Source organism: Panicum hallii, chromosome 5 (assembly GCF_002211085.1).
Source record: "Panicum hallii strain FIL2 chromosome 5, PHallii_v3.1, whole genome shotgun sequence".
NCBI classification, from domain to species: Eukaryota; Viridiplantae; Streptophyta; class Magnoliopsida; order Poales; family Poaceae; genus Panicum; species Panicum hallii.
This window is the reverse complement of record NC_038046.1, coordinates 56,120,672-56,132,994: the sequence shown is the minus strand read 5'-3', so window position 1 is coordinate 56,132,994 and position 12,323 is coordinate 56,120,672. Positions and strand designations below refer to the sequence as shown.

At 50.7% G+C, this 12,323-nt stretch overlaps 2 protein-coding genes across 5 annotated transcripts; one reads left to right on the top strand and one right to left on the bottom strand.

The window, feature by feature from the left end:
* The first annotated feature begins 414 nt into the window (after positions 1–414).
* Positions 415–4,495, top strand: LOC112892117 (phospholipase D alpha 1). 3 transcript variants are annotated; one of them, XM_025959196.1, is made up of 4 exons: positions 415–651; positions 984–1,139; positions 1,455–3,351; positions 3,730–4,495. In XM_025959196.1, exons 2-4 carry the CDS (start codon positions 1,032–1,034, stop codon positions 4,161–4,163), a joined length of 2,439 nt encoding a protein of 812 aa, XP_025814981.1. In that variant the 5' UTR covers positions 415–651; positions 984–1,031; the 3' UTR covers positions 4,164–4,495. The 3 variants fall into 3 exon arrangements, with proteins under 3 accessions (XP_025814981.1, XP_025814980.1, XP_025814982.1); XM_025959195.1 differs by lacking the exon at positions 415–651 and adding an exon at positions 683–841; XM_025959197.1 differs by lacking the exon at positions 415–651 and adding an exon at positions 695–837.
* A 1,402-nt stretch (positions 4,496–5,897) lies between these two features.
* On the bottom strand, positions 5,898–11,620 carry LOC112893539 (ABC transporter C family member 3-like). 2 transcript variants are annotated; one of them, XM_025960929.1, is made up of 7 exons: positions 8,535–11,613; positions 8,349–8,435; positions 7,647–8,273; positions 7,390–7,554; positions 7,021–7,315; positions 6,703–6,917; positions 5,898–6,496 (listed from the first exon to the last, which is right to left on the bottom strand). In XM_025960929.1, the coding sequence occupies exons 1-7, from the start codon at positions 10,947–10,949 to the stop codon at positions 6,224–6,226; spliced, it is 4,077 nt and encodes a 1,358-aa protein (XP_025816714.1). In that variant the 5' UTR covers positions 10,950–11,613; the 3' UTR covers positions 5,898–6,223. The 2 variants fall into 2 exon arrangements, 1 of the variants encoding a protein (XP_025816714.1); XR_003228843.1 differs by lacking the exons at positions 5,898–6,496; positions 6,703–6,917 and having other exon boundaries at positions 7,123–7,315; positions 7,647–7,753; positions 7,845–8,273; positions 8,535–11,620.
* Positions 11,621–12,323: the final 703 nt, after the last annotated feature.

Here is a 12,323-nt window from a genome sequence, read left to right as displayed (position 1 = left end):
TCTCAAAAAAAAAAGTTGGCTTGGTTATGGTAAAAACCGAGGATTTAGGGGCACGCAAGGTGGCCTTTTGGATTTGCTTAATCCCCCACATGCGGCGCTCGTCGCACGTCGGCACGTCGCATCCGGTGACCGGAGGATGGCGACAAGCCGCGGTTTAACTGGGTGGTGGGCCACCGGAGTACCGGACAGGCAGGCGCAGCGATGGCTGATTGGGCGATGGAGTATCCTGCACCCGTCACTCACACCAGTCCTCCCCCGTTCTATTTTCCTCCAGATCCGTGGCGCCCCGGAGGCGACGCGTGGGGAGCCGGTCTGGCCGCTGGATTCGTCGTCTCCCTCTCCCCGCGACGTGCACAGCTTCCCCCGCACACGCCTCAACCGGGAAACAAATTTCCGCCCGCCCTGTCCCACTCCCACACGGCCGCGCCTCCTTGCCGCGTGCCGCGCCACTCCTCGCTCGATCCAGCCGGGATCCGGCGCCCCGCCTGCCATTTTTATACATAAAATCAATCGTCGCTTGATCGGATCGGATCGGATCGGCTTCCCTCACCTCGCCCCGCTTCCTTTTCTACCTCCCGAGAGAGGCCCCCCTTCTCGCCATCACCATCGCCATCATCACGACGGCCGCGCTGCCCGCCCGGAACGGAACCGGTAAGCCCTCCCTTAACCCTCTCGCTATCCTCTAAACAAGTGGTGCTTAGAAGGGCGAAGCTGTGCGAGGCTGCAGCTTCCCTCAGATCCGGCCCCGTTCCCCCATTTGCCGGCGCGGTTCTCTCCGTGCTGTGCTTGCTGCTGCTCTGGTCTCGGCCGGGCAAGGCGGGGGCGGCCGTTGGTCGGGTTGGTCGGTGCCGTCCTCCCCTTCGTCTCGCGGTTGCGGGGGCTCGATCTGCGCGCGAGTTGCTGCGGCCTGCGGGCTTCTTCTTGCTCTAGTAGACTAGTATAGCACCCTCTTGCTTATGCTTTCGTGTGGCGTGGGTGCGCAGGCAGGGGACTGGTGGTAGGCTGAACGCGAGGAGGAGAGGAGGGGAGCCATGGCTCAGATCTTGCTCCACGGCACGCTCCACGCCACCATCTTCGAGGCGGAGTCGCTCTCCAACCCGCACCGCGCCTCCGGCGGCGCCCCCAAGTTCATCCGCAAGGTACGAAACTCCGCTTCACCACTTGTCTACTTCCTTCTCCAACGATCTCTACGACGCCGGCTATGAGTGCACAGTAATACGTGATGGGTCATGCGATTTGGGAAGAAAGAGACAAAACGGACAATTCATGGTACGGGATCGGCCTATACTGTTGGTGACTTCTAGATTGACTGGCATACTACTGTGGAATACTAGTTTTTGCTCCAAAAAAATCTAGTGCACTAAATTTCAAGCTAGAGCTCGTTTCCAATTTCGATGTATGCCTCTTTGTGTCGATATATCTCTTGCTCTAACACGGCATGTTCGTTTGAACAGCTTGTGGAGGGGATTGAAGACACTGTCGGTGTCGGCAAAGGCACCACCAAGATATATGCCACCATTGATCTGGAGAAAGCACGCGTCGGGCGTACCCGGATGATCTCCAACGAGCCCGTCAATCCTCGCTGGTACGAGTCGTTCCACATCTACTGCGCCCACCTCGCCGCCGATGTCATCTTCACTGTCAAGATCGACAACCCCATTGGGGCGTCGCTCATTGGGAGGGCTTACCTGCCTGTCCAGGACCTCCTGGATGGTGAGGAGATCGATAAGTGGCTTGAAATCTGTGATGGCAACCGCGAGCCTATTGGTGACTGCAAGATCCATGTGAAGCTTCAGTACTTTGATGTTACCAAGGACCGCAACTGGGCAAGAGGTGTCCGGAGCACCAAGTATCCCGGTGTTCCTTACACCTTTTTCTCACAGAGACAGGGATGTAAGGTTACTCTATACCAAGATGCTCATGTCCCAGACAACTTTATTCCCAGGATCCCGCTTGCTGATGGCAAGAACTATGAGCCACACAGATGCTGGGAGGATATCTTTGATGCCATAAACAATGCTCAACACTTGATTTACATCACCGGCTGGTCTGTGTACACTGAGATCACCTTGGTTAGGGACACCAACAGGCCGAAACCTGGAGGTGATGTTACTCTTGGGGAGTTGCTCAAAAGGAAGGCCAGTGAAGGTGTCCGGGTCCTCATGCTAGTGTGGGATGATAGGACTTCAGTTGGCTTGCTGAAGAGAGATGGTTTGATGGCCACCCATGATGAGGAGACTGCAAATTACTTCCATGGCACGGATGTCAACTGTGTTCTGTGCCCTCGCAACCCTGATGACTCTGGCAGCTTTGTTCAGGATCTGCAGATATCAACTATGTTCACTCACCATCAAAAGATAGTAGTCGTCGACCATGAGATGCCAAACCAGGGCTCCCAGCAAAGGAGGATAGTCAGCTTCGTTGGTGGTATTGACCTCTGTGATGGAAGATATGATACACAGTATCACTCCTTATTTAGGACACTTGACACTGTCCATCATGATGACTTCCACCAGCCTAACTTTGGGACTGCGTCAATCAAGAAAGGTGGTCCAAGAGAGCCATGGCACGATATTCATTCACGGCTGGAAGGGCCAATTGCTTGGGATGTCCTTTACAACTTTGAGCAGAGGTGGAGGAAGCAGGGTGGTAAGGACCTCCTTGTACGTCTCAGGGATCTTTCTGACATTATTATTCCCCCTTCTCCTGTGATGTTCCCAGAGGACAGAGAAACATGGAATGTCCAGCTCTTCAGATCCATTGATGGTGGTGCGGCTTTTGGCTTCCCCGAGACTCCTGAGGAAGCTGCTAGAGCTGGGCTTGTGAGTGGAAAGGATCAAATCATCGACAGGAGTATCCAGGATGCATACATACATGCCATCCGGAGGGCTAAGAACTTCATCTACATTGAGAACCAGTACTTCCTTGGAAGTTCATATGGCTGGAAGCCTGAGGGCATCAAGCCGGAAGAGATTGGTGCTCTTCACTTGATTCCGAAGGAGCTTTCAATGAAGATTGTCAGCAAGATTGAAGCTGGGGAACGATTTACTGTTTATGTTGTGGTGCCAATGTGGCCTGAGGGTGTTCCAGAGAGTGGTTCTGTTCAGGCAATTCTTGACTGGCAAAGGAGAACAATGGAGATGATGTACACTGATATCACACAAGCTCTCCAGGCCAAGGGAATTGAAGCAAACCCCAAGGATTACCTCACCTTCTTCTGCCTAGGTAACCGAGAGGTGAAGCAGGAGGGGGAGTATGAACCTGAGGAACAACCAGAACCTGACACTGATTACAGCCGGGCTCAGGAGGCCAGGAGGTTCATGATCTATGTTCACACCAAAATGATGATAGGTACTGAGTTGATTACTTTATCCCTGCATGACACTATATGTTGGTATCAAGATCGTTAAAAACTTTTGTTTACCGAGATCCAAGAGCGTGTTTAATGTTATGAATCATACTTTTCTGAGTACATATGTTTGGAGCAGCATATTTTTCTTGTTAAAGTAGAACTATACTTTAGAGCAATTAAAACCAAGAAATATATTAGAAATGAAATATCTGATGTACCAATAACTCTATTTTTTTCCAAAGATTTCATACTTTTTCTTGATTGTTCAAAGAGATTCAAGGTATATAATCAGCTAGCAAATTACTGAACAGTCGAATTCCTGCTTAAACCGTTTCCAATTATTGATCAAGCTAATAACCTCTCATCTTTGGTTCCAGTTGACGACGAGTACATCATCGTTGGTTCCGCCAACATCAACCAGAGGTCCATGGACGGCTCCAGGGACTCTGAGATCGCCATGGGTGCATACCAGCCGTACCACCTGGCAACCAGGCAGCCTGCCCGTGGCCAGATCCATGGCTTCCGGATGGCGCTGTGGTACGAGCACCTGGGCATGCTGGACGATGTGTTCCAGCGCCCAGAGAGCGTGGAGTGCGTGCAGAAGGTGAACAAGATCGCCGAGAAGTACTGGGATATGTACTCGAGCGATGACCTGGAGCAGGACCTCCCAGGCCACCTCCTCAGCTACCCCATCGGCGTTGACTCTGACGGCAATGTCACCGAGATGCCAGGGATGGAGTTCTTCCCCGACACCCGTGCCCGCATCCTCGGCACAAAGTCGGATTACCTCCCACCCATCCTCACCACATAGAGGGCAGACTGGGAGTGCCATGCCTTCTCTCTTGTCTGGCCTCAGCTTGGTGTCTCTTTCATTGTGTTTCAGACACTGAAGGTTCAGAGAGTAGTGTTGTTATAGTTACTGAGTGATAATAAGCGCATTGTGCATGGTTGGGACGATAGGAGGAAGAGTTGTTTATTACTAATACTGCATCATACAGATTGTGTTGTGTCCCTGTCCGGTGTAGCTTGTGTGGCTTGCTGCGTTGCATTGCCGTTTGTATGATGAGACTCCAGCAGTTTCACACGGTTGCTTGTTCAGCTCAATATTGAATTGTTGATGTGATGCTACTATCATCTGGATAATCTTGCTCATTCATTGTGACCTACGTTCTTGTCGCTACGGTCCATATAGTTTTTTTAGATTAAGACGGCGTCGTCTCTTGTTAATATTCGAGCATTCACTCCTCATATCATCTGAAGCAGAAGTGCAGAAGAGCTGCTCATCTTCTAGTTTTATCTAATCTCCAGGTTGACAGAGCAAAGATCATGTGTGGTGATTATGTACTGTGAAGAAGAGGAAGAACGACCGGTTAGTGCTGGACTTGGCTATCTTCCAGTTGCTAACTTGAGGGATCATGCAATCTGAATGTGGTCTACTCCAATGCTCTGTCCCAGATAACGGTCGCAGAGGTCTCGCCAATTCTTGAGGTGTTGTTGAAGTCTTGGACATCAGCGGCAGCCGGCAGTGTTTGTTCTCTAACCTAGGAACTGTTTGGATACTGTTTGGGTACAGAAACTAATTTTTATTTTTATTAGTTCGGATCATATCGGATATTAGATGCTAATTAGGGCAATTAAATATGAGCTAACTATAAAACTAATTGTACAAATAGAGACTAATTCACGAGACGAATCTATGAAGCTTAATTAATCCATCATCATCACATGTTTACTGTAGCATAATATGGTCAAATCATGGACTAATTATGCTTAATGGATTCGTCTCGTGAATTAGCCTTCATTTATGCAATGAGTTTTGTAATTAGTCTATATTTAATAATTTTAATTGGTGTCCAAACATTCGATGTAACGGGAGTTCGAAGGAAACAAACACCACCTAACATTCACAGCTTTGTATGTACATGATTGCTTGACCGCTTGAGCCGTGAGATCCGGGATGTTTGTTACACGGACTAAAGTTTAGTTCTTGTCACATCGAATCTTCATATGCTAATTAGGAGGACTAAACATGAGATAATTATAAACTAAGTACACATACGGATGCTAATTTGCGAGATGAATCTATTAAGCCTAATTAATCTATCATTAGCTCATATTTACTGTAGCACAACATTGTTAAATTATAAACTAATTATGCTTAATAGATTCATCTAGCAAATTAGCCACTATCTGCGCAATTAGTTTTAAAATTGGTTTATATTTAATATTTCTAATTAGTAACTAAATATTCGATACTAACTATGCTGAATGGATTCGTTTTGCAACTGTACAATAAATTTTATAATTGATATATATTTAATATTTTTAGTAACAAACATTGGAGAAGAGTCCGTGGAACCAAAACAACCCTACGGATGTCATGCACTTTTGCGGTAGCAGAATCTCGTGCTAAAGTTAGCACGTGAAAATTAAGTTGTGGCAGCTGCGGATCAGTCGTGTCTTTGAGCTCTGCAGCCGACTGACCTGACTGTCCTCCACCACCGCTCTGCAGCTGGCTGTCATGTCGCGTCCAGACACCTACGTATCATAAGGCAAGAACGTGTTCCTCAAACACAAAATTCTCATCAAGATTGATCAATCCCATAACCAAAAATATGCACTGCAAGTGAACGGCGTTGCAAACTTGCAGTGACGTTTGTAACTTAGAGACTCCACACTTGTTCACTTGATTGCCTGCTCAGCTGTTTCTGCTGACGTTAATTGTTGATGTGATGCTGCTACCATCTGGATAATCTTGCTTACTCGTCGTGATCTGTATTTTTGTTGGTACAGTGCATGTCTACCATTCTTCTCACCATCGTTCAGGTCTTCAGACATGAGGACAATATTCGTGCTGTTAGCGCGTGAAAATTAGTTTTTTTCTGGAAACACGTGAAAATTTGTTAGGTAGCGGCAGAAGCAGACTGGACCAAGATTGCTGCTGTGTGCAAGCAAGCAAGCCGGCCCAGTTGCTCTCAACTGAAGTCTCAAGAGGCCCATGTGTGAAATGGCGAAACGGAAAAGGGCCTGTATGAGGGTTGATTTGCCACTTCCTGTTCTTCCAACAATACCAGTCTTCAGGCCTCCAGGGAAGGTGACTGTAAGTCCCTTGAGAACAAATGGCAGCTGTGGGGCATATTTCACCTGCGTCAAATTAGACGTTAACAGTGTGTTCCACCCAAAATATGATTATACTTTGATCTTTTTTAATTAATATTGTGACTTGTGTAGATGTATTGATGAGAGCATTATTATTTTCTTTCCAGACTTGATTTCTATGAGTTCATTAACAATGAAAAATCATGCAGCTTCTTCAGCTCAACATTGTGATGTAGGAAAAGGGGATTTACATGCAGGTCACGGAGCTGAATTTCTCCTTGAGTTGGCCAGTCGTGAGCCAACTTATCTTCTGACATGGAAAGAGGGGGCTCTTCAGGAATGCTAATATATTGCAGCATTCTCTCTACTGATATAATCTTGTTCTCCAAATTACACATGTTCCATACGACCCATGCTTGGAGCGTGTTCAGGTTAAGCCCATATGTGACTGCAAGACCAGCAATCCCTGAAGGTAGGACGCAATGTTAGTTACAAGCTGACCTCAACTCAGACCATTTTTATCAACCATTGAGTGCAATAAAAGAAACTGTTCAGAATTAATGTGATACCTGGATCGATGATACCGGGTGGCAGATTGATCAAAAATATCAAAGAGAAGGCAAATGTAAGAGATGACAGCACATCCAGGCGAAAGCAAAGCCACTCCCTCGCTCCAGCATTGTAGAATTTCGGTCGAGAATAGGCATCCATTAGATGGCTATTGGCTGTTACAAACTGATTTTCCTTGCTGAAACTTCTGATGGTAGTTGATCCTGTTATCGATTCTGCAAAATGCTGTATGATAGGAGCTTTGCAAACACCTACTAGCCTTTGCAGCTCCCTGGCTGTATCAATGTAGTATCGCTGCAAAAAGGCATGAGTAATTAGATACATATAACCGTGCAGTTCTACAAGGAGGATAAAATGGGCAAAAGTACCTGATACCAGAAACATGCTGCAACTACTGGAATGAAAACAACAAAGACCTGCCATGCAACCTGAGACATCACAGCAATAATTCCAACAAGTTGTATGCTAGCAAATGCAACAGAGCCCATCTGGTAAGCGATGCTGGTGTCCACTTCGCTTTGATCAGTTGAAGCCTGAAAAGTTTTGAATCCAAGCCCATGTGTTAGCATGGTCCTAAGAAACAAAAGGTTCAACCTAAGAAATTTGTCACATGCAGATTACTTACTCTATTCAAGATGCGCCCACTCGGAGTGGAATCAAAGAATGACATAGGAGCTCTAAATATGGACATGTGCATCTTGTTGAATAACAGAGTTGCTGTCTTGTATGAAGCTGTTACAAGAAACAGCGCTCTTAAGAGGACGCAAAACGAGCTTCCAACGGCTAACGTGATATAGACATATATCAGTGTTGACATGCTCACTGGAGGCTCAACGTCCTTTGAAACGGGTGCAGCCCAAGCCATCCAGTAATTGCTCCCAATTTGAAGTACCTGGAAAAGTATCTGCGCAAGCAACACGAACGGAACAAGAGCTCCCTTATAAGCTAAGGTGAGGTACTTCCAGTAGACCCAAAATCCAACTTTGCCTTTCTCCCTTTCTTCTTCCTGCACCAGCTGTCCACTCTGATTGTTCCCTTCGTTCTGTTTATCTTTCTTCTCGGCCGATGATAGTGATTTGGTCAGCTTTGCTGTGCCTCTCGAAGAGGTCTCATTGCTTCCATCCGCGGCATCAATCTCGTCCAATGCCGTCAGAGCATCCTTGTGAGCACCAACCAGCTCCATGAACTCTTCCCCTGAACCAAGTATATCATTGTATTTGCCTGCTTGTGCTACTCTCCCATCTTTCATGACCTACATTACGATCCTAGTAAGGAGACACATCTTATTGCAATCAATATCCATAAAAAATGCCAATAAAATTATCACCAGAATGAGATCAGCTGCTGGTAGAAATTCAATCTGATGCGTAACATAAACTACTGTTTTTGAAGCCAAAGCCCCAAGCAAGCATTCCTGCAATATAAGCAGGTAACAGACTTAGTAGTGTGGTTAGAAACTTCTACTGAACATAGAAGATGGAGCTTAACTGCTTAAGTATAATGAATCACGTACCTTGAAAAGGTGGGATCCTGTATGAGCATCAACTGCACTGAATGGATCATCAAACAAATAGATGTCTGCTTCCTGATACAAAGCGCGGGCTATCTGAATCCTTTGCTTCTGCCCGCCACTAAGGTTGATTCCTCGCTCTCCGATGACAGTCTGGTCACCGAATGGCAAAATTTCCAAGTCTTTCTTCAGTGAGCACGACTCAAGGACCCTTTCATACTTCTCATTATCCATCTCCTTGCCAAACAGTATGTTGTCCTGTATTTTGCCGCTCTGTATCCATGCTGACTGGCTGACATATGCCGTCGTCCCACAAATCTTAACCTCTCCTGATAACTTTGGAATCTCGCCGAGAATGCAAGACAGCAAGCTCGATTTGCCGGAGCCAACTGTCCCACAAACTGCAATTAGCATGCCTTGTCGAGCTTGGAAATTCAGGTCCTTCAGCGTTGGCAATTGTGGTGATGCCTCCCAGGAGAAGCACCCGTTCCTGACCTCAATTGCAACATCTGAGCTCCCACTTGGCAGCCTCTGCACAGCATCAGTGGGCAGCTCCTCCAGACATAGGAAGGATGCTATCCTGTCAAGAGACACCTTGGTCTGAATCACCATTGAAATCGTGTCAGGAAGGCTGTATATTGGTTCCTGCAGCACGCGGAATGTGGCCAGTGCAGATAGCACTTTCCCCGACTCCAATGGGATCCCCATGAGCATGCAAGCCCCAAAAGTCACCACAGCAACAAAGGTAGGAGCTCCCCAGAACACGAAAGTGACCAAAGTGGATGTGTAGAGGTATTTCTTCAGCCAATTTGTCTCTGTCTTCCTCAGCTCATTGATCTTGGACAAGAACTTCATCTCCCACCCTTGCAGCTTCAGAATCCGCATGTTGCGCAGGATCTCGGACGTTGCCTTCATCCTGACATCCTTGCAGTCCATCAGCTTCTGCTGGAACTTCTCCTGCATTTGCCCCGGAGGCACATTGGCAAGCATGACGACCACGGTGGCGCCGAGCGCGGCGAGCGAAGCGAGCCCGAGGGTGGAGTACAGGATGAACAGCGCCATGCCGACTTGCAAGGGTACCAGCCACAGGTCGTGCATGTACCATGAGAAGATCCCCACGCGGTCGGCGTCGACGCTGATGATGTTGATCATCTCACCGCTGGTTCGGCTCTGCCTCGACTGGCTTGACAGCGCGAGCCCCTTCTGGTACACGACGGCAACAAGCGCAGACCGCGCGCGTATCCCGGCCTGCTGCAGCCGGAAGAACCAGTGGCGCTGCGACAGGCACTCGAACACCTTGGCGACGATGAAGGCGAGGGCAAGGAGCTGCCCCTTGCTCGCGTACCTCTCGTCGCCGTTGAGGTACTGCACCAGGGAGTCGATGAGGTAGGGGCCGACGTAGGTGGCGACGTTGTAGACCAGCGTGTAGAACGCGGTCACCGCGACGTGCCACGACACGGTGCGCACTAGGGCCTTGGTGAGCTTGAACGCCGTGACGGCCTTCCGGCGGGAGCCGGAGACGTCGCCGGCGACCGCCTCGAGGTTGGCCTCGAACGTCGGGAGCAGGCCGGCCACGCTGTCGCCAGGGTCGAGGCCCGGCACGTCATCAAGGCAGAGTGTCTTCTTGTGGCCGACGGCGAGCAGGGGCCCCATCCACGAGAAGGTGAGCATGCTGAGGAAGCCGGCGCCGGTGAACTTGGACGCCTCCGCGGCGCTGTGGCCACTCTCGACCGCCGTCGCCGTCCCATGCGCGTCGTTCAGCAGAGGCTCCTCGGCCGCAGAGCCGCCTCCCTCCCTCCCGCCTAAGAACCCGGCGCAGAGCAGAACCGCGGCCGCGACAACCGAGACGGCATCTAGCGCCCACGAGCGCGCGGGCACGGAAAGCCCGCCGAGGGTCGTCGCCACGTGGGCGGCGGCGGCGAGCACGGAGAGCAGCAGGAAGAGCGCCCACCAGAGCCTGAGCGGCGCCGGGAAACGCTCCTCTCGCCGCCGCCCGAATCCGAACTGGATGTACGCCGCCAGCAGCAGCCACGCCACCGCGCGCGCGGCCGCGTCCGCCAGCTCGACCGCCGCGTCGCGCGACCATCCGGCGCCCGCGCCCAGGTAGCACGCGTACGCCGCGAGCAGCGCGTCGAACGCCGCCAGCGCCCACGTGGCGCAGGCCGCGGCGCCGTAGCAGCGGAACGCGCCCCGCACACCGCGGCGTGGGGAGGCGCCGCCCCCGTCCTTGGCGGCGGCGCGGCCACCGCCGCGGAGGAGCAGTCGGCCCGCGACGGCGAGCGCGAGGATGACGTGGGCCCCAGCGCCCACGCCGTGGATGAAGAGCGGCTGCCGCAGGAAGGAGACATCGAAGAGGAGGGGCCCGGGCCCCTCGCCCGACGCCGCCATCGCGGCCGCCGCGGCCGTGGACGCGGGCATCTATGCGGGTGGGGGGGGGGGTGCGGCGAGTGGCTCAGCCGAGTGAGGTGGAGGGCGGGGCAGGCGAGGGGCTTATATAGGCGACACACGTCGCCGCGTGCACCCGCGACGCCGCCGCGCGGTGGCGGCAGTCAAAGGCTGCTGCCCCGCGCCCGGCCCCCTCGGCTCGGCTCCGGCTCCTTGGACTGCAAGACACCGTCACGCCCACCCCCACCCACGGGGAGGAATCGAACGGCGCGCGCGTGCCCGGGGCCCGACGGCGGAGCGGACCGACCGGTTTGCCGCGGCGGCAGAGAAAAGGGATTAGGGGATCTCCCGGCTCCGAAAACCTCTCGTAATGACGCGGGGCGATGCGTTTATAGCTTAGTTTAGACGAAGATTACAGGGGAAGATGGTTAATCTCGAGGGCTGTTGGATTTGTCTCCTCTCGTCTCGTCCCCCGGCCCGGGCGGAGAGATCTTGTGCGCGCTCCCTCCAAAAATTATGCGTGCGCGTGGGCCGAGAGGGGGCAGTTGAGATTGGCGGTTCACGGGGGCGATGTCGCCTGCGCACGGTGCAGGCGCGCGGCCGTGATCTCTGTTCGAACAAACCATGTTCAGATGTCAAGACCAAAACTGGACGCTGCACACGACGCCACACGTGTAAACGATAAGCAGCCGGTGGTTGATGCGTGGTGGAATCAGCTTGAATGGATTCAGAGAAGTGCCGGATTTAAGGACGTCAGTGGGGTTGGGCACTTGAAACCTGCATTCCTGGTGTTCAAAATGGCCACTGGGTGTGTTCGTTTCTTACCTTCTAACTTTTAGACCCATCACATCAAAGAGAATCTTATCATTTAGAAATATTAAATAAAGTCTAATTACAAAACTTTTTGCACAGATGGATGCTAATTCACGAGAGAAATTTAATGAGCCTAATTAATCCATAATTTGCTACAATGATGCTATAGTAATCATCCGCTAATCATGGATTAATATACCTCATTAGATTCGTCTCGCGAATTAGCCCTGGGGTTCTGCAATTAGTTTTATAATTAGACTTTATTTAATACTTCTAAATGATAAGATTCTATTTGATGTGACCTCTCTAAACTTTAGACCCCAAGAAACGAACACACCTAGCATCTATGAATGATGGATCCATGATGAACTGATGATGATGTTGATACAATGGTAGTGCATGCCACCAAAGTCCCCATTTCTTTTCGGGGTAGCTTTGAAGTAGTGGTGGAGGGGCCCCAAGCCCCCAAGGCCCCAGCTCGGCAGCTCCCATCCCCAACAGGCAACATCCCTCCTCCACTGGTCAGTCTGCACGTACTTTTCTGCCGATCTGCTTTCCTCTCGGGATTCCGTGTAGGTGCCATGCATTTTTTGC